This window comes from Megalopta genalis, chromosome 5 (genome assembly GCF_051020955.1).
Source record: "Megalopta genalis isolate 19385.01 chromosome 5, iyMegGena1_principal, whole genome shotgun sequence".
Classification (NCBI taxonomy): Eukaryota; Metazoa; Arthropoda; class Insecta; order Hymenoptera; family Halictidae; genus Megalopta; species Megalopta genalis.
This window is the reverse complement of record NC_135017.1, coordinates 7,474,208-7,496,882: the sequence shown is the minus strand read 5'-3', so window position 1 is coordinate 7,496,882 and position 22,675 is coordinate 7,474,208. Positions and strand designations below refer to the sequence as shown.

Here is a 22,675-nt window from a genome sequence, read left to right as displayed (position 1 = left end):
ATATATTATTATATATATATAGCAATGGGAATATATATATATATATATCATATTATAATATATCAATAATAAATCATTCGTTCAAGCTTTCCCATTGCTGGCCACTTGTCCCCACTGCCATCGTTTCCAACGAAGCGACTCTTCCAACACGAAAAACCCTGTCTCTGTTTGCAGCGAGCGCGGACGTTGGGTTCGCGATTTACGACAGGTACGCGGCGGAGCAGATGGGTCCGCCGGTCTCGTACGTGGCTCACCTGACGGGCGCCCTGGCGGGCCTGACAATCGGCCTCCTGGTGCTGAAGAACTTCGAGCAACGGCTGCACGAACAACTGCTCTGGTGGGTGGCGCTCGGCGTGTACGCGGCCTGCACGATCTTCGCGATCATGTACAACCTGATGCACCCGGACTATCCATGACGTGAGGTCAGCTTCGCGTACGGTCAGCCTAGAAGAACGTAACGCGAAGCTGAACGCCGGCGATCAGCGACGAGGAACGTCGAGCGGCGCGTCGAGGACGAACGATCAGCGGACGACGGGGCCGACGACGGCGGAGTCGAACGGGGCGAGGAAGGGAGTGGAAACGGGGCCGTGAGAAACACGAAGGACGAGGCCGAATGCGAGCCTCGGTGAGGCCGCCGCGATCTCGATGGAACGAAGAGAGCCGCTCCGTCCGAGCGGGTGCGAGCTCCTCGGCTTCCGGTTGCCGAAGAAGAAGAAGAAGAAGGAGAAGAAGAAGAAGACGAAGAAGAAGAAGCAGCTCGCCCGAAGTGGGTTCGCGGCGGAGAGAAACGGGCCGGCACTCGAGGCATCGGTAACGAGGAGCGATCGAGGGACCGATCGAATATGAATGAAGCGGAATAATCGCCGGGAAAATTCCGGCGAGCGGACAAACGCGAGCAGAAGGAGGAAGGGGACCGTAATGGCCGTCGATCGGAATATGGAGATCCGCGGGGAAACGTGTTCGGGGCGGGGACGAGGGATTGAATAACCAGCCGAGCGAAAGAAAAGCCCATTGGCGGGGCAAAGGGGCGCGCCGATGGACGCCGCCGGCCGAGGAGATCGGCCGAAGGGAACGGCGCGCCGCGATTTCTCACGAGCCTCGGCGCCGGCAAAAACCGCGCGCGCGCGGCGCCCCTCCGGCAGAGGGCGTTAATTAGAGCACCCAGGGCGAAGAAGGGGCCGGCGCGATGGTAATCGGGGACGAAGTTCGCCCGCCGAGAAAACCAAAGACCCCTCGAGATACCTCCGGCGTGACGAAGACGGACCGAAGAAACCAAAGAGAGCCGCGCGTCGATCCCCCCTTCGATCCCGGCGGACTTCGACGAGAACGAACCAACCTCCTACGGCCGGTCCAGCGACCTGGATCGATCTACTTTCGTCCCGCGGGGTGCTCGAGATCCCAAAGAGTCGCGGAGCTGTTCCGTCCGGCCTCCTCTTCCGCCTTCCTCTTCGGCGTTGGCGCGTGCTCGGTCAAGGTCGCCGGATCCTCTCGACGACGCTGCTTCCTCGGTCTAGCCTGTATACCACTGAAAACTGTAAATACCACTTGTACATAGATGAGAGACGGTGGCGATCGCGTGCGATGGGTGAATGGGGGATGAATGGAGGACGCTGAATGAGAACGAGGCTGACGCGGGACCGAGACCCGGGATCGGTTGGCCGCGCGATCTAGTCCGGTGATCGAGAGATTGCGTCGTCGATCGTAAACAGGCTGCGGCCGGTGGTGCTCCTCGGATTTGCGTGGGATCCTCGCCGGACGGGCGCAGACGCTCCGGGATTTAGAGATCCTCCCCGGGGATTTAGAGAAACCTCCTCCGCTCCCGTCGGGTGCTTTATGTTTTTTTCGGAATTTCGCCGACGCCGTTATGGGGCGGTCACGGGGGGGCCGGCTTGGCGTCGTTTATGGCGTCGTTCGGTGGCTCGATTGGCTGGCATTTCGCGACGATTTGTGTGTTCCCGGTGAGATCTTGATCTTTCTGCGGATTTTTGGAGGTGTGCTGTTCGTTTAGAAATGTTCGAAAACGGCTTCGATTTCGTGGATTATTTTCGGCACGGCGATATCTTGATTGTGGATTTTTCTGCGAATTTTTCGGGGTGTGCTAATTCGTTTAGAAATGTTCGAATGTGGGTTTCGATTTTGTGGACTAGTTTCTGAACGGGGAAGAAAGGGGACGGTGTTTTGTAGCAATCGAAAGATCGTTTTTGGTTAAGATCGCTGTCTGAATTAATGAAACAAGAGCAAAAGTTCTCGCAGTAGTTACAAGATTCATTTTGGTAAAAATTCTCGGTTGATGTTCTTGCATTTTCTTGATTTGTTTCTTCGTGCGCAATCTGCTAATTATGAAACCATTGACGCTCACGTAACATTGGCGCTCTTTTATTAAGATAAAACGCCTTAACAATGTTACTAGAAAAGAGTGGTATCTTGCACCGATTAAAAGATTGTTTCCACTAATCAGTCACGAATTTCTGTTAATCTTAAATTGTCACGCCAGCACACGTCGTGCATGCACAAAGATCTACAATCGAACGATAAGACGATGCGGTTATTCTTTTTCTTTGGAATGAAACGTGTACACAATTTTAGTTAGAAGCATTGATAAGAACAATATCGTGGTCGAAACAGTCGAAACAATTGATATCGTTTCTTTGAAAATATTCAGTAAGCATCGCAGCCAATCTTGCCGGCATAAAGTTAATTTAGACCTTTGGAATTTGATTTTTTATAGTACCGAACACACCTCCATTAAAATCACAGTCCTCGCGCTTGCCACGCTATCGCACTTAGCGGCCAAACTTAGGACGCTAGCCGAGCTCCTCGCGCGAAACTAGTTAATATCTCTAAAACCATTGTGCTTGTACAAAGTAATCTTGCGCAAGTGCCTAACCTACGAATTAAAGGAAAAGAAAAGTTACAGAATAGCTAGTTTCACTCGTTAAAAATACTGATTCAAGAACGGGTACTATCCATACAGTGTCGCGTCTCCGAAAGTCTCGAGCACCGTTCGGTCGAATCGTTGCATTGATATTCTGCAATTTTTGCAATTGATCGAAGAAATTAATCTGTAACTCGACTGTATAATATACATAAACTATTTTTATTAAATTAATCCATATATTTCTATAACGAAAACTATCGTTAGATGCAAAGATTAACTGTTAGGTCGGATTTGGTCGAACGGTGCCCGAGTTCCGAAAAGCTCTAAGCAAATTCAAGTCGTTCGCTGGAGCAAGAGTTCATTTGAGCGCCAATTTTTACGGCTTGTAAACGCTACTAGGTCGAATTTGGGCAACGAATGTTCTTCTGGAGCTTAAATAGTGCCCTCGATGGCAATCTTTAACTTCAAATACCATCTAAGAAGAAAAAAGCTTTCGATTTCCACTAGAAACCTATTTATCTCCCTTTTGCTCCGGAAGAACCGCCCTGTGTGGGCGTGGCGCAGCGGGTAACGGCCCCTAGTGGGCGTGGCGCGATCGCTAGCAGCTGTAGCGAACCTGAGCGCCGCCTATAGTGGGTGTGGCGCGACCACTAGGCACCAGCGAGCCTAAGCGCCGCCCGTAGTAGGCGTGGCACGACCGCTAGTAGCGCGAGCTAGCCTGAGCGCCGCCCCTAGTGGGCGTGGCTCGGCCGCCCGCAGCTCCAGCGGTGGCCTCAGAGGGCATTTCGTGCTCCAGCTCGACCCAGGCGGCGTTCTGGGCGCAGAAAATTGGCGCTAGCTCGAATAAAAAGTGACAAAATACCAAATCGAAGAGGGCCCACGCAACTCTCGAGAGCATTTTAGGAAATTCGCGAGCCCCGTTCGCGGCGAAGCTTCGGTGCGTTTGCAAGGTCGGTTCTCAGCGCCATTATTTCGTCCCGCGTGTGTTGTTTAACTTATTTGCGATTACTGTCGGTGCTCCCGGCGGAGCTCATTCTATTTATTGATAGTTTTTTCGGTACGGGGCGTCGAGCGACGCCGATTTTCGTCGATCTCCTCGATGTCCGCTCGGCGAGTTCCGTCTTCTTTCTCTTCTTCTGTCCGTTCCCTCTTTTTTTTCCGAGCGGAGAAACCCGAGGAACGGCTGCTACTGCTGCTGCTACTGCTGCTGCTGCTGCTGCTACTGCTGCTGCTGCTCCAGCAATCTATCCAGGGCGGGGCGCCTCGTCGTACAAATGTAATCGGCGAAAGTCGATTCGCCACTCGATCCCACGGATCACCTTTTATAGTATTTTTATCGTTCGATCTACGAACGAGGACGACGCGTTTTCCTTTCGTGGCGAACGGCGACACCGATCCTTCAGCTGCCGGGATCGTCGCGTCCCTCCTGTCCGATCGATTCTCTTCGTCGCTGTCCAAACATTTTCACAGTTGCGGGTTTTGCAAGCTGAGATTTTTTGGAAGATTCCCACGGTTTCTGCCGCGAACCACCAGTCGGAATATCATTTCTGTTGAGATTGGAGCTTGTCGAATGGGTTTTCGACGGCGAATCGAGTCTTCAGGTTCTGGGATTTCGTGCCACGTTCAGTTTCTTCCTCTGTTTTTCATTGGAAATTCGGAATTGTCGCGAATTGAATGATTTTTGCCGTTGCTTGCGACGTTCATTTGTTTTTTTGGATAACTGCGATAGGTTTTCGTAGAGATGGTATTGATCCAAAATGGCGGAAAGAGCCCTCGGGTGCTGAGAGTTTCGATATTTTCGCTTTTCTCTATTCAAGGTTTAAAATTCTAGCGAATTGTTCCATTTGTGGCGGTCTTGTTTATTTATTCCCTAGAACAGCTGCGCTCGGGTTTTCTACCGTCCATGAAGTTCAAAATGGCGGCAGAAGCCGTCGGCTTCTGTTATTTCTTGCTATGTCCTGTTTTCTCTCAGTTCGAAGTTTGCGGAATTTGCAAAGTGTTTCATTTATAGCCCTTGGGTCCATCGTTTACTCATTTTTTGGACGACCGTGCCAATTAACAAGTATTAAAGCAACTATAATATTCATCCAAGATGGCGGCAAGTTCATCAGCTTGTGGGATTTATCGTTGCCACTATACAATTTCTTCATTTTTCAATCGAAAGTAGGTAATTCTCGCAAATTATTTCATTTTCACTGAATACACCATCATTTATATTTGTTTAAACAATTGTACTAAGTACCGAATCTTCAGGCAAGTTATATGTTCATCCAAGATGGCGAAGAATGTTATTAGTTCATACCATTTCTTGCTACCACTTTCTCATTTTCACTTTTTTGAATCAAAACTTGAGGATTCTTGCAAATCGTTTAGTTTTCGTTGCTCTATCCGCCATTTTTAATGCCAGACCACTTTACAAACAGCAAACAACAATTTTATACCGTGTATTTGAACGAGAAGGAATCGTTTTGCATGGTCCATAGCAGAAATCTTCGGAATCTTATAAGAAACTGTTACGTTTAATCTCAGTTTGGGAATCTTCCGAGACAAAATGCCTGCGAAATGGTGGACTATACTTATTGCTAGATCAGAACACTCTTGCAGAAGACAGAAAATCGCCGGAAATGTTCAGAACAGACGAATAATTCCGTAGAAAGTTGGTTTCGTTTGAACAGAAATCTAAAACTGACAAACAATAGCACAATCTTTTTCTGCAAAATACAGTAAAAAGAAAAATCATATTCCAACGCAACCGGATTATACATAATTATTGGAAATGAACAATACAATATAATAGATTGTAAACAACCAAAAAAAAAAAAAACAAGGAAATCAAAAACATAAAATTAGAGCAACCGACGAAAATAACTTCACGATGTTCGAAACCGCAGATATATCAACTTTCTCGAAAAATCGGTAAAATTTCCGCTTAAAAAAATCCTAAACAATTCAAAGAACAGATTATTAAAAAACTGACCACATTGGTTCGGTCGATTTACAACAGGAATCTCGTATAATCTCAACAAAATTTATCCGACAACTCGGTAACATATAATTCGAGCTGCACAAAATCTCTTTGAAAACTTCATTTCGAAGCCTTGAAACGAACAACAAACCGATGCAAATATGCGTGAAAGAATTGTGTATATTTCAAGGTAGATTTTCTGTCAGTTCAGCGAGAGCGTTCGCCAGTAATCGCAAAAGCAAAACTGCCGCAAAGCTCCACCATTTCGCGGCAAGCGTAGAACCAAAATGGCGGGCGGCGCGCTGCGGTCTCGAGGCCCGCGTTTCACTGCCGGCAAAGGGCCCGCCTCCGGGGCCCGATATCGCGTCCCCAGTCCTCCTCGAGGAAGAAGAGAGGAAGCGAGAAGTTCGTTACCAAAGAGTCGAAGGCGAAATAAGCGAGCGAGTTCAAGCCGAGAGTGATTAACGATGCTAGTCAATTAGTAGCGGCAAAGGGGCAGCTAAAACGCCGACACGTTGCCGAGGAGGAGCCAGTTTTCCTTTGTCCCTTCTCTTTCGGGAAGCAGAGCTAGAGCCGAATCGGAAGTCTGTCGCGTCGCGAATCTTTTCGAGCGCATTGTCTATTTTTCCTTTCCGTCTCTCTCTCTCTCTCTCTCTCTCTCTCTCTCTCTCTCTCTCTGTAATTCTCTTTCTGTAATTCTCTCTCTATTTCTCCAGTACTCTCTTTCTCTCTCTCTCTCTCTCTTTCTTCCTTTCTCTCTATTTTTCTATCACTCTTTTTCTCTCTCTCATTCTCTTCTTCGTTTTTACTTTCTCTCTCATACCATCTAGTTTCTCTCTCTCTCTCTCTCTCTCTCTCTTCCTTTCTCTCTATTTTTCTATCACCCTTTTTCTCTCTCTTACTTATTCTTCGTTTTTACTTTCTCTCTCATACCATCTAGTTTCTCTCTCTCCCTCTCTTCCTTTCTCTCTATTTTTCTATCACTCTTTTTCTCTCTCTCTCTTATTCTTCGTTTTTACTTTCTCTCTCATACCATCTAGTTTCTCTCTCTCTCTCTCTTCCTTTCTCTCTATTTTTCTACCACCCTTTTTCTCTCTCTCTCTTATTCTTCGTTTTTACTTTCTCTCTCATACCATCTAGTTTCTCTCTCTCTCTCTCTCTCTCTCTCTCTCTCTCACACACACACACACACACACACTCTTTATCTCTGTCGATCTCTTTATCCTTATTTCTGTGCACCGAACGAACGAATATCGCGGAAACGCCACTCCCGGCGAGTTCCGACTACTTTACAGTTGCTAGGAATTTATTTTCGCAAGCATAATCGCGCCGAACTACTTCGATTCGCGGAATTTGTCAGCGGAACGTCCGCTGCTTCTGCACCCTCGACCTTTGCTTTTGCAGTTCGCGATGCAGAATCGAGCTCTTTTAACAATTTAAAACAGCTTCGATTCTGCGGTGATCAAAATTCGACAGGGTGCGACGGGAGAGTTTCGTTGATTTTGGACAGAATTCGGCATTATTCGAATAAAAGTTCACGGAAATATTATTCGAAGAATTAATTTTTCTGGAAGAAAATATTATTCGAAGGATATTGATTCGAAATATTTCCGGAATGAAATCTTGATCGCAGAATGAATTCGAAATATTTCTGGAAGAAAATTTAATTCGAAGAATTAATTTGAAAAGTTTCTGGAATAAAGACTACTTCGTCGAATCGACTCAAAATATTTCTGGAATAAAATCTAAATCGAAGAATTAATTCGAAATAGTTTTGGAATAAAATCTTAATCCAAAAATTAATTCGAAATATTTCTGGAATAAAATCTTAATGAAAGATGTGTCGAAGATGAGATTATTTATGTGAAATAAGATATTACATCGAAAAGTTATTCGAATAAAGTTTAATTTTGAACGATACTGCACAAATTGTCCTGAATTTTATATTTGCAAAACATGGAGTTGCAGAAATGATGGTCAATACGTTTTTATAATTGCTGGTTGATTTGTGAGACAAAGAAACACGGTTCACAAAAATCCGTATACAAAAATGTCTGTACAAACTCGTATAGAACAAAAATACGTGCTTTCCCAGTGCAGTTACGCGATTTTTATTACGTCACCTTTGATTACATTTTCGATAATTATCCTCGAGTGTAACTTGAGACGATGATGCAGGTTCTTTTAATCGAAAATAATTTTCGCAACACACAGAGTATCGTGTTCACGCAAATATTGTACTGCATATAGTATTATTTTTACGTATTTTAACGATGACTGTATTTTCCAATATGGCCGCCGGGGGGCGGCAACTGCATTTTAAAATCGAAACTGCACGGACCGGCTGAAATTTGCTTTAATTAACAAAAACTAATTTAATTAATTGAAATGAAAAGACTCGTGAGGGGGTGGGAGGGGGAAGAGTAACTCGATTCGAAGCGAGAACCAAACTGCGGAAACGTGTCAAAGAATGAAAAATGCCGAAAGTTTAAACCAAAGTAGCGTTAATAACGCAGATCGAAGTGGTTCGAAGATCGTATCACGGTGCAGTAAACTAAAAAGACGAGGCAACGCTGAAAACTCTCGAGAACAACAACCCTGTTTCGCGTGAATTCGTTAGCGAGAAGTGCGTACATATTTTTATTCCGCGCGCGCGGAATCCGTTCCAAGTTAGCGTCTTCAAGCGAGACCAAAACTTGTTCGTTCGAATCGAAACGTCGAATTTATTTATTTCCGCCAGTACAATCATATTCGATTTTAACGATCCAGGGCAAAAACAGAGAACGAAACGAATCGAAGAGGAAATTATTTTTTTGCGCGAGCGGTTAGACTGCCCGAAACTTAATAAACGATTGATAAACAATGGACTGTCGGTCGGCCATTGGCGTCCGTTGCCCGTTGTTTTTCGGTTTGCTCTGTTTTCGTTTGTTTCAATCGTCAGTGGGCCAGGAGAGAACAACAACAACAACAACCATTAAACGCGACAATTTTTCCATTTGAACTGCATTTGTTGGGAAGATCGTTCGATAACGCGACTCGGATAAGTAGATAATTGATAATCGGAGTTTTCTAACAAAATACAGCATCGATGTTTGAGAAAATTAGCGTTGATCCTACCAAGCATTAAAAGCGACGACTATGCGTTGCTCTGTAAGAATGACGAGACTGAAATTATTTGGACCTTCCACAATTTTTATTACGACGCGTGTACAGGGTGTCCCTAAAATGTCTCGCGATCTGGAAATTGGAGGTTCCTGGGGTCATTTGAAGAAACTTTTTCCCGAGCGAAAATGTAATCCGCGGCTTGGTTTACGAGTTATTAGCGAAAAACGGTGACCAATGAGAGGCGAGATCAGCTGGCGCGAGTCGGCCGCGCCAATGAGCGGAACTGTGCTTCGTGCGCTCGTTAGCTGGGCCGCCTCGCGTCAGCCGAGAGCGCCTCCCATTGGTCACTGTTTTTCGCTAATAACTCGTAAACCAAGCTACGGATTGCATTTTCGCTAAGGAAAAAGTTGCTTCAAATGACCTCAGGAATCACCCCATTCCGGGTGTTAACATAATTATAGGACACCCTATATAAAAACGAGCCGCAAGGCTCGGATAATCGTACCTCCTCTTTCCAAATTGTCCATTTTACAATCCGAGAATTGGGAACAATCTACAATTAGGGAGAATTCACTGTACTTGGATTAAGAAATTTATTCGGTCATTTCCAGTGGAAGATTCTTTACAATTTCAGCAATTTCCAAATACAAAATTTAGTGTTAAATATGGAAAGAACGTTTATAATTGTTTATGGTTCTGTTAAAATGTTGCGCAACAATCGATTAGGATTCTCCTGGAGGCCACTGACACGAGTCCTTATTAGGAGTTCCACTGGGTAACCTCCGGTGGTTCGAACACCGGTGAAATTATTTGTAAAACAATTCGTTCCAGCGTTTATTTATTTATTGGAATGTTACGTGTAACGTTACCATGTAGGTCTTACGGCTTAAGATGACAGCGTGTGATAGGCGGAGCGTGGTGGACGAGTGCTCGCGCGAATCACTCGTTAAATTATTTTTCTAAGTTGAACGAACGTCGAAGCTTCAACGAGAAATCGAAGGCGAGGAGAGAACCGAACAGAACGATGTTCCTTTGTCTTTCACTTCCGTCGTGTTCTATTTTTACTGCCGCTGCTCAAATCGTTATTCGATTATGATAATTTCATTGCTAATTAGCCTGTCGCGGTCCCGGACAGCGGCTACAAAAGTAATTCCTCCCTAATTCGCGCTCAGATTGCGCATAAAAATGCACAATTTAGGGAGAGGAGACACGATTACTCGAGCCTCGCGGGGCTCGTTTTTATGGTTGTTGACAATCGGTAACTATAAAAACGAGACGCGAGGCTCGAATAATCCTCTTTCGAAATTGTCCATTTTTGTGCGCGGTCTGAGCGCGAATCACGGAGACATTACCGTATTCGTGCTGTTGTTTGACGCCGATCCGATCCGCGTGCCCGATCAATGGCGCATTCCTGCCCCAAGATCGCGATTCGATCGAACTGCATCGATTGCATTCGATTACCGGCGACGCGTAGATTCCGCTGTCCGGCAGCCGGCGCCAATGTCAGTTGTTAGTATTATCATTGGACCGCAGATTTCGCAAGTTTTCCTTTCGTTTTAAACGAAACGCGAAGCGAACGATGATTTTTGAAACAGTATTTTTGTTGGCAACGCGAGTTTAGTTTTCCTTTTTACCAGTTTCTTTTCTTCTTCTTTTCTATTTTAAATAAAACAGCGAATGAAATTTGCGGTCTAATATCATTATATTATTCTACTTTTAACTTCTTATAGTCTTTGGGCATTGTTTGTAATTCTATTGATTTTTTTAGACTAGAATGCGGAGAATTTCGCGGCGGAGCTTTCAACACTTCCAAGATTGTTTTTAAAGGTAGTCATGGAGGCCAGTCGACGCGTTTTTAGCATGAATTTTAGCGAAATGCTCGGTTGATGGTCGACGGAAGCCGCCGACGATGATAGAGATCGAACGAACGAACGCTCGGTCGGGTGCATAAAAATTCATTTCGATAGTAATTCAATGGCTCGCGTAACTCTGGCGGCCGCCATGTTGATTGGCGAACACTCCGGATTTTATCGAGCACGCTAAAGTTCAAAACTTCAAAGGAATCGATCAAAATCGGACAAAAACTGAAGAAGTGAAATTCGGTGATTCGAGAGACACGGCAAATTTGCCCCAATTTTCCCTCAGCTTGTGAATCGATATGGGACAATTCGGGAACAGGAGACACGATTATTCGGGCCTCGTGATTCATTTTTATAGTCACCGATTGTTAATAATTGTAAAAACGAGGCGCAAGGCACGAATAATCGAATCTCCTTTTCCAGAATTGTCAATTTTTGTGCGGAATCTGAGCGCGAATTAGGGAGAAATTACTGTGCAGTAAATTCTCCCCGATTCTCCTTCAGCTTGTAGACAAAAATGGACAATTCGGGAACAGAAGACACGATTATACGAGCCTCGTGGTTCATTTTTATAGTCGCCGATTGTCAACAATTCTAAAAACGAGATGCAACGCTCGGATACAATAATTTCTCCCTAATTCGCGCTCAGATTACGCACAAAAATGGACAATTCGGGAAGAGGAGATACGATTATTCGAACCTTGCGTCCCGTTTCTATAATTGTTGACAATCGGCGACTATAAAAATAAATATAATAATAATTAAAAATAATAAAAATAATAAAAAACAAAATAATCGTATCTCCTCTTCCCGAATTGTCCATTTTTGTGCGCACTCTCTGCTTGAATTAGCGAGAAATTACCATAATCGTGTCTCCCCTCCCCAAATCGTCCACTTTTGTTTACAAGCTGAAGAAAAATTAGGAAAATCTTATGGTAATTTCGATTTATTGTTGAACAATCGCGAGTTCGCACGCGATCGAGGTTCGTCGATAGAACCGCGGCGATTTTTCGTTCGATTTCTGGCCGGGACAGGTTCCTCGAGTCCAAATCGACCGTAAGGTAGTCACGTTTTTTTTTTTTTTTAATTACGTAAATCACCAACGATCGTTCAGCGTTTATTTATTTATTTATACAATCTACGGTCAGTCGTTAATCCGTTCACACAAGCCAAAGAGGCGGAGCTAGTGTAAAGAACAATGAAACAAGAGAGACACTAACGAACGAGGAGAAAAAAAATAGGGGGGAGGGGGAGGAAGAAAGAATTAAAGGTTTCCCCTCGCGCGACTAATGATATTATCGTTGCTGTAGTTGTTACTTATTATTGTCTACCTATGTAATAAATTATTCTAATCGTCGTCGTCAAACGTTCGTTTGTCGACCGGTAATTTTGTCCGATATTTGTTTGTTCCCGGTAACGCGCCACGCGATCCGTTCGGATGATGATGATGATCATGATGATCATGATGATTATGATGATGATGATGACGGTGGTGATGATGATGATGATGATGATGATGATGATGGTGATGATGGTGATGATGATGATGATGATGATGATGATGATGATGATGATGATAATGATGATGGTGGTGGTGATGATGGTGGTGATGATGATGATGAGGCACGAGAGACGATGGATCTTTTGTAAATTGTATAAAAACGTAGCAAAAGTTGTAAAAGGAACGCGAGAAATGTGCGGAAAATAAAAATTTTTGTGAACAATCTACGTCTGCTGCTTTTGTATCCCCACTCAAAATTTCCCGATTAGTTATAGCGACCCGAGCGTCCCAAAAAATGCATAAATCAATTTGCAGACTTTATTTTTTTATTTTATATATACTTTTACTTTTTTCGCGATATTTATCGGAAAGATTTATGGAAAAATTATTATGCGAACTTTCGCAGATTTGTTTTGCCTAGATTGCGATCAGATGTAATGAAAAAAATCTTGCAATCAAAATTCAATCAAATAGTACATGTGAATTTCGTTAATCGAGATTGCACGCTCCCCTTCAAAAGTATTAGGACATTTGCAGAAAGTTAGATCAATCTGAGAAATCTGTGTAGCAAATTGTTATAATTTTTTTGCTATACATATACATAATATATACATAAAAAATAATAGATAAATAATAAAACACATAATATATGCAATATAATTTTCTCTTATAAAATTGACGTTATTTTTACTATAATGTAAATATATATAATATAATATAATATAATATAATATAATATAATATAATATAATATGATATAATATATATAATATATACAATAAAATATACATATAATATAATGTTATGTATATAATAAAAATAACGTCAATTTTATAAGAGAGAAGTATAATTTCTTTTCGTCGATACATCCACCGCGTTTTTCAATTACCATAACACTTAATGCTGAACATAAAACATAACCTAAACTGAATGAAAAATTACAGTTTATACTAAATCAGCAGTTGTCCTAATAATACTTTTAGAGGGGGGGGGGTGTAAATGGATCATCTAGTCGCTTCTAAAATCAAATAATAATTGAACAAAGTCCTGCAATAAAAGTTCGATCGAACAGCAGGCACGTTTAATTAGCATTATACCGAACAGCGAATTGAATTCGAGCTAGATCGAACGATATTTAATTGGAATCAGATGAAACGATTTCAGGAATTAATTGAGCGAAAATAATCGAACGAAATTCCCGGTACAAATAAGTTTCTATTTCGTGATTTTATAAATCGTCGCTTCAAAGGGGATGAACAAAATACGTTTCGCGTAAAGTAACAAATAATACTCGGCGCGAATGTTTGTCAGTTTTTCGCGTCGTACCCTCCGAATTTCAATGAACAAAACGAGCTTTAATTTTAACGTGCATGTAATACCCGTTTTTCGTTACCGTTTTGAAGGAACTTTCGATATTTTTGTAAAGCGAGAACGAACGTCTAACCGAGTGTAATTTAAACAGAATAACATTGTTTGCTCGTTCGTATTTACAAATCCGCGGATAAATATTTCTCTGAAACGCGATTTGATCAGCTCAAATTTGATCGAAAAGGGGTATTTCAAAAGAAAAAATCGTAACTCGAACAGTGTGATAGATATCGACGCGCAACAACCGGCGTTGGATGCGCAAAAGATGAAAGTTTAATGAGAAAAAGATATAATACGTTGCATCCAACTTGCTAAATTGTTGTAAACAATATTTAACATTTTCTAATTAGGTACACTGATTCGCGTCAATACTTAACATAAAAAAAATATCCACAAAAGGGAGAATGATTGACACGACATTTTCTTTTGCAATATTCACGAAGAGTTTTTCAATCGCAACTTCAAATTCCATCGCCGAACGTCCGTGATTGCAAATTATTGTTATCAAACCTTGCTTTTAAGCATCGAAAATTAGAATTAAATTAATATTGATTTCGTATTAAATTAATATTAATTTCGTATTAAATTGATACTGATTTCGTATAGAGAATTCAATAACAAACGTAGAGTTAAGTATAATTGTTATCAAATTTCCTGCAAATCGCTACGACGATTGCGACTATGGTGCCCCCATTAAAGGACTACTATGGAATGCCTATGGGCTGTGGAATGACGAGACGGAGCAAGGTAAGTCAGATAAATATATTTGTTCTCGTAAATATACAAATTGTCCTACAATAATATCAAGGAACAATATGTTCATTCGATCGATGACTCTTAGTTGATCTGTTCTCATATCACGAATCAGTGCGAGTTTGGTTAAGGCTAGTGACGGGATCAAGCGTTGTTCCGCCAAACGCATGGTCGGAGAACGCACAGAAATTACGTAACAATATAATGGCAGTGGAATCATAATTAGAACCTAGGCGGAATGACGGCGAATACCTACGAAAATTTCATAATAGAAACTACAATAAAGTCTTCCTAATTGATGCTCAGATCGTGCACAAAAATGGACAATTTGGGAAGAGGAGACACGATTATTCGAGCCTTGCGGCTCGTTTTTATAATCGTTGACAAATTGTTGACAACAATAGTTATCAATCGGTAACTATAAAAACAAGCCGTAAGGCTCGAATAATCGTATCTCCTCTTCCCAAACTCTCTATTTTTGTGTACAATCTGAGCATTTGAGCAAATCGGAGAATTTACTGTATAAAAATATTCAGACATTCGTTTAAAAACAAAATTACCGACTGCAGACTGCTTGCGCGAGATAAAACCGGTAGCCACAAGTGACAGAAACTGAAAATAAAATATTCTGATTTCAACGAATCGACGTCCTTAGATAACTATAATTTTCCTACAAATTTTCGATTTCACCTACTTTCGTAAACGCATAAACTCCGCAGCCTAATGTCGTTGTCATATTAAACGTTAAAAAGATGACGGTGCGCTCGACACAACTGTATGGCATGAACACGTGAACGCGCTCGAACTCGCGAACGCGTTTAAGCGATAAAAAAGAAAAGCAATCTCAATAACATTCAGAGTCGACCGAAAAGAGCATTTCACCTGCAGTCTTAAATATATCCGCATATTCTCTGCTCGCAATAATTCGAAGAAACTCTCCGGAACAGCTACGGCGGCGCGTTCTCCAAGATGGCGGCGCGACTGCCGCCATCTTGGAGATCTCGCGTCGGACGTTCACGGAGCTTAAATAATTATCTCGAGCAAATAATTGTCGCCTGATGAAACTCTTTTTCGGACAATTCGCGACGAGAAATGATCAGCCGTGAAGCAGAATTTTTCAGATAAATCGCACGAGATTCGCGGAAATTATGCGATTTCGATTCGACTTGATCCCACCACTAGTTAAGGCCGCCTTTCGAAACTCTCGCTCTCTTTCTCTCTCTCTCGCTCTCTTTCTCTCGCTCTCTCTCTCTCTCTCTCTCTCTCTCTCTCTCTCAAATCTTACAATCCTATTTACTGTCGGAATCGCACACACGGTTCTCGATGTCATTCGCGCACAGAGTAATAACCTAAACGTTCTACGTCTATCCAACGGGAGAAAAAACAATACTAACGCCGGTTTCGCCACCGAGTTCGCTCGGAATCATAGCAACAGAGCGCTTGTCCTCCGGACAAGCACCGATCGAGGACGCGCAGAGCGTCGCCTTTAGCTCCGATTACAGTTGTTAGTAAGCCGAAACTGTTCCAAAAAAACAAAAAACATATCGTACATGGTCTACGGTATCGGTTAATGTCTAGTTAATTAACGGGAAGGAAATTAACCGGTCGGACCTGCTGTTTCACGCGAGCATAGTTTCCCAACTTCGGTCTCGGAGCGCTTGAACAATGAAAAAAATGTTGTAAATTCTTCGAATCGATCGTAATACTTTCGTGTATGAATAAACAAGAAATTATAACAACGCTATCGGTATTAGTTTCGCAATTTTCGGGCGCCGCCATGTTTTGTTCTCGGGTGTTCGTCTTCAATTTATTATTGTTAATGTATTCACATTTGCCAAGCATTTTCGTCAGAGTTAAAAAATATTATAATAAGATCTCAAGCATTAGTTTAATCATTTTTAGACACTGTCGTCTTCTTTTTACTGTCGTTAATGTACATAAATCTACCAAGCATTTGTGTCGGAATCGATAAAATATTATAATAACACCGTCAGCATGATTTTTACAATTTTTCTACGCCACCATTTTGTTCGTGGTTCTGTTAAGTCTCCTTTCCGCCACTATTAATGCATGTTTCCAGTTACCGTTCTCTGTTCGTAACGTCTACTCATCATTTCCCTATTCGCATTCTCCAGTTCTTCTGTTTTTCGCCGAACAAATTTTGTCCGCAACGACCGCAAGCTCTCGGTGCAAGGACAATCGATTTTAATCGAGTGCCCGAGAATCCGGAAATAAAATCGCAGTGGTCAATAGATTCGAATGAAGCCGAGCCTTCGATGTTTCTATTTCGGAACGTGGAATCGCGTTTCGATTAACTGGGAGCAGTGTTTTCAGCGCCCCCGTTGGGAAACTATGGTTAGCGGGCACTTCCGGTGGTTCATCCACGACAGAGTCTACCTGAAAGAACTGTGTTCGATCCCCCTAATAGTACCTAGACTGCGAGTCCCCCATGCGTCCCGTAATAAATTCCAATCGGCTTTCGTGGTTTCCGGTCCGCCGCGGCCCATCATCGGGCGCGGGCATTCGCAGTCCACCGACAACAATCGAGCCGCTAACAAACGAACACGAGAAAAATAGATATATCCACGTTGCCATTTACATATCCGTAACGAGCGTAATATCCTCTGCGTTCTACGATTAATTCCGACGTGTACTCTAAACGGATAAAATCGAAGGTGATTCCGCCTAACGAGAGGTAAAAGAACAAGTTTGCCTCGGAAGCTACGATTAGTTTTCATCTGTTTTTTTTCCTGTTTCTTTCTTTTTTTATGTTTTACTTTTCTTCTAGTCGTCTCTCTGTGTGACCGTGTGATTATGTGTATGTGTGGTGTGTGTGTTTGTTTGTTTGCGTATTCGTTGTGTGTGATATCAAAAAAAACCGACGGACGCGCTGGATTCACGCGTGCCCGGTTATGTTACGCGACTTTGAACCGTTCGACAATTACAAAAATATGTGTATACGCGCGCGGCTCGAGCGCGCGACATCATCTCTCGTTTCATAGTCGTTTCTTGTTCACATCGAAGCGAGTAATAAACGTTATTGTATGGCGTTAAAGCTTTCGGTAGCATCCTTATACCCTAAAGCTGCATCGTTCGCCGCCGATGCGTTTCTTTCACTGTACCGTGACAACCTCGTCGTCCATAGAACATCGGACACACCCCGTTTACGATTAATTACAATTACGTGAACAAGTAGTACGAGTTTTCAAACCACCTACATACGATATATATATATATATATATAAAACATTATATATAATATTATATAATAATATAATATTATAATATAATATAACATTATATATATAATATTATATACAACGTATATTATAAATATATATATATGGTTTTTCTTTACAAATTTAGAATACGCATTCGTCTTTTCCATTAGGTCTAGAGTAGTTCGAACAATCCTGTTCGATAGTATTTGAACATTGAATATATGTATATACATATATATACATACATACATATACATATATGATAATTATTTGTACTGAAAGAAAATACTTGATTATTTTAAAGAGAGTCTAGTCACATCGAAATTGTAGTGAACACAATTATTTAACAATCTGGAGGCTACTTTGTATTAAAAAATGGAGTTTCTTCCTTTTCTCATTTTTGTGTGTTTTTAGTAATCGTTTGAACTATTTCTTTAGCTAAGTTTTCCTAGTGTAAGTATTTATGGCTAAAAGTTCCGCTCTCCATCGTTGAGGCGTATCACAAAACTATGTTACATTTTCGAAGCTATGTTGCACTCGAGGAGAACACGATAGAAAAATTCTTTGTCCGATTCGTTCGCCCGTTCGTCGGGGGAACGCGATCGTTCGACGAGCCTAGAACGAGGAGCGTCTTTCTTTTCTTCTTTTTTTTTTCATATATATAGACAAGTTTCTCTGGACCTCTTTTTACACGTGTCCTCGGTTTTATGGACGACGGTACGCGTCGATAGAGATTTAGAATTCAATGTAAAATCCAGGAAAAGTGAAATCAGTTATCTAGAGTCTCGCGATCCCGTTTCGGAATCGTTCTACGGTACAATCACTATGAACAGTTTGCCTGATACAGAAGTACTTGATACTGAAGAAGTGTTTGGCCACCGTGTTTCTTTTCTGTTTTCGACGCAAGATCCGTGTTTTTATTTACTAGGTACACATTTGCGGTTGCGGCGACACGAGAAGAAGTGGTTGAAATCGTTGCAACTCCGAGATTATTTCTTGTTCAGAGCAGTTGGTTGGATCGAACGTTGCTTTGTGGCAGTAAGAAACTGTTGGCCGGGTGACTGACGTTACCGGTGATCAAGTTATTACGATGGTAAACCCACGCATTTGATATATTCGATGTCATTTCGGCTTCGGTAATTTTTGTTACTTAAGTGTAGATACACATAATTTAACTATATTTCACTAAAAATGGAAATTTTCAGTTCAACAATGTCTTCTTGCAATATGTAGCATACTACGTGTAGACTTTTCTGTAGCGTATATGTACATATTTTTCGAAAATTGTAAAATAAGTTTATTTTGTAATTTCCAGGTGTTCATAATAAATTGATCGCCCGCTGTAGATCGTGGCAGTGCGTCCATATTGACGAGATCGTCTGTCGAAGCTTCTAATTTTCTAATAAAACCATCACAGACTCGTAGTTTCGATGTTGAATCGGAAACAATTGGTTAGAAAGTCGGCAGTGACATTGCAGAAGCGAGAACTAAACAAATTTTACTTATTCTAACGATGATAAACGTTCTGGACGAGATACTGAGACATTTAAAAATATTAAAAAACGTTTAATTGCCGCAGAATCATTGCACGAGATAAACAAGAAATTATTAAGGGGTAGAAAATTGGAAAGAATTGTCAGAAACGTAGTACCCAGAACAGAAGAAATTAGCTCTGTCAGATAATAACCTCGGAGTGTCGTCACCTAAGGCTCTGGCCCCAATGGTGGATTTAATCTCGAGGCGGGATGTAATTACATCCCGTGAGTATTGAAATTCCGTAACTCCAACGAGACCAGGAATGTCTCTATCTAACCCAGCTGAAAGATGCTTTAATCTACAATCTCGACACTAGTGGCCAATGGAGTACAACAGGGTTTTAATACTAGCAAGTAATACTATAATGAGTGGAAGTAATACTTTTCATGTTTAGCCAGCAATGGAAACGTTTGTACGCCCAAATAGAGTTGTGTACGTACAGCATTTCGTAATTTGAAACAGTGAAGGGTTCGCTTTGAAGTCTAGAATGCAATGTACGCTAATTTCAAGATGGCTTCCGCGCTAATCCCCCTTGCCTTATGACCACATCCACGATAATTATTTCGCTATTAGTGATTTGCTAGTTTAAGAATTATTTCTATCTTACTTTTATCGTAAGGAATTTTGTAGTCGGTAAAAGAAATATTTCTCTTATCACAAGCACTTCGTAATTTGTTCAAAACAGTAAACTGTTCTCCTTCGAAGCCTGTAGAACGTAGTCGCATGCTAGCTTCAAAATGGTTCCCGTACGATCCTTATGATTTATTTTATAATCAAATCCATATATAATCCATATATCTAGTATAAAGATTAATAGCATTTCTCTACTTTATTCTTATCATAAGGAATTCTGTAATCAATGGAAGAAACAATCACCGTAATTTCTCTCTATTTATGAAAACGAAGATCATCGGCCTCCCTCCCACCCCCCGTTGGTACAAACGTGTTTCCATTGCTCGCTACTCGTCCACGCGAATAAGAAATTCTATGTTCCCCCGTTTAACTGAGTCTTTATCGTCATTTTATCACCAGTTGCGAAAATATCTTTCCCAACGTGTTTTTGTGCGCACGCAGATCCGTGTCCCGTCCCCCTGAAACGCACCCTATATTATCCCCGTCTCCCTATTATCACAAAGGAAAAGTAGTTTGAAACGCCGGAAGATAAAACGTTCAGCGCCCGCGGAGAGGAAACATGTGTTCGAAACACGTGCTCGGTACCGGTTACACACACTTATCAGTTCTACGATTACAAATCCGCTAATTCTACCGGCGACCGCAACTGTCACGGCCTCGTGGGATGCTCGATTAGCTTCGACCGCAAATAGCGTCGATTTACCAGCGCCTGCGAATGGCACGGCTGCATCGTCGGCCACGCGGCGCAAATGCACTTTGCAAAACGGTCGCACCTTTTCGTCACGTGCTTTCGCTCTCTCGGTGTCGGTACTTAAATGCGCGCGGTGTCCGGCAGGCCGCGAAAAATAAATAAATAGCGGGCCATTTTTTTCACGGCGTTTCTTTTTTGGACTCCAGGAAGTTCCTCGTTTCTTGAAATCGAGCCTTTCTGCCAAAAAAATCATTGAGCGGGAAAATCGACCAAAAAACCAATAATTCGATTTTCCCTCGCAACTACCCTCTTCGGCAAGGTTGAAATTTCGTGCAGAAAATTCTTGCATGATCAAATGTATGTTCCATAACTTGCACTTAAGTAGAAATGTTAATATTACAGGCTGCGCTTCGTTCACGGATTGAATTATCCGAATTCCTGCTGGACACCGCAGGCATTAATCGACGTATGCAATATCTCGAATCGCGCAGCCGATGTCTCTGCACTTTGACGGCCCTGGCCCTGGTTTAGCGCGCCATTTCCCCAAACTATGTCTATGGAAACAGGCACGCTTTCTTTGAACACTAAATAGGACAATTATCGTTTAACACTTTAAACGTTACAAGTTTCAAAGAGCAAAGAGCAACAGCGAACTTCAAAAGACGTATTCCCGCTAAACCGCTAGAGAACAAGACATCGAACCCCTACCATTATTAAATCCTTTTAGTCGATGAAAGAAATATTCGGCTCGTCACCGTTCGAGTACGAGAACAGTAATTCGCATAAAGGCCTGCCAGTCTGTGCCCGAAACGATACACTTTTGCATCCAACAGTCTGCACAGATCTTCGACGCTGGGTTTACGGAATCCGTGAAAACGTCGCGCGCGCGGATCGTTGGTTATTTAATTAACAATCGTTCGGATTGTTAACATACATTCACGAGTTATTTATTCAATATACACGTCGCTTGCGGCGAATATTACAACAGACAAAAATCGGAATAAATGTCTTATTAATTTGACAAACTAATACATGAAACAGCTGCTCCGTAAATCTAGCGTCGAAGACCGCGGTCATGTTCAAACCAAAGCCATGTGCTTCCAAGGACACGCGTCCAGGCCGTCAAAACGTTCGCAGATCGTTCAGCCCCGACAAGGCAGACACAGCCCGTTCAGAATTGGCCGCGAAAATTGGCAAACCGGAAGCGTCCCGACCGCTAAGTCGGGATCGGTGGAGGACTACCAACAGAGTTGGTGGTAGAGGAACCCTAAAATGACAGGGTGGTATTGCACTGCGAGTGATCCCGTTCGCAAAAGAAACGTCTCCCGTCGTTCGGACGACGGCTGTTCGCGCGATAGCGAAGGAAGATAGCGTAATCACAACGGAAGCATGATCAGAGGTGCGCCAGCACCTCGACGGCTGCGACGGGGGGCGTCTGGTCGCCGCTGAGGATCACCGGCTCGGACTCGGTCTGCACGATCCTGACCAAGTTCGCGTCCTTCTTCGACGGCGCCATGTTCGTGCTCGATGCGACGTTCGATCTGGCGCAATAGCTCGGCGGTCTGCTTTCTCTGGTCGTGCCCGGAGTCACTATACTGCCGGCGTTGGACCTGTAGGTCGGCGGTGGCGACGACGTCGGCTGCAAACGGTCCAGCAGAAGTAGTCGCAGCCTGTACTCTTGCATGCTCGCCTGCAACACGAACGTTCGTTAGTATCGACGTTTTGAAATGATCTAATTTATTGTTAAAATATAAGGAGACGAGATATATTTTTATTTTATTTTCGTCGCTCGCGAATTTTTATTTCCGGCAGAATATTTTTATTCTGTAGAAGGGTCCACGTGGTCATAGTCAGCACTTCTGGTATTTTATATATTTTTTTCTCCATGCTTTTAGCGATGATTCGTAAGTTAGGATTTCAGTACACGTTCGTTTGCCGCCGGCGTTTACCTTTTAGCTGTAAACGCGACACCGCTGCCGGTGCCACCAGCAATTGGCCGTCTTGTAGGCCACAGCAAGATGGTGCCGACGGACGGCGGAGTGTTAATTAACTTCTCAAACGGCACCGACAATTTTAACGCGCCAACAAATTGCTTCCAGCAACGTGATCCACAGTAAATTGTACAATTAAATGAAACGTTCGCGTTGATAAGCCTCGGACGTTCG

General features: G+C 42.6%; 2 protein-coding genes across 3 annotated transcripts in view; one reads left to right on the top strand and one right to left on the bottom strand.

Annotated features, from left to right (window-relative positions):
- Positions 1-12,535, top strand: part of stet (stem cell tumor) — a 763,180-nt gene extending 750,645 nt beyond the window's left edge. For both annotated transcript variants that reach the window (XM_076522434.1, XM_076522433.1), the window contains one exon: positions 175-12,535. In XM_076522434.1, the coding sequence (XP_076378549.1) occupies positions 175-416 (242 nt within the window). In that variant the 3' untranslated portion in view covers positions 417-12,535. The remainder of the gene's footprint in view (positions 1-174) is intronic.
- Positions 12,536-14,424: 1,889 nt separating this feature from the next.
- Positions 14,425-22,675, bottom strand: part of LOC117222375 (uncharacterized) — a 38,080-nt gene continuing 29,829 nt past the window's right edge. Inside the window, exon 6 of the mRNA XM_033474032.2 lies at positions 14,425-22,200. Coding sequence (XP_033329923.1) covers positions 21,904-22,200 — 297 coding nt within the window. The 3' untranslated portion in view covers positions 14,425-21,903. The remainder of the gene's footprint in view (positions 22,201-22,675) is intronic.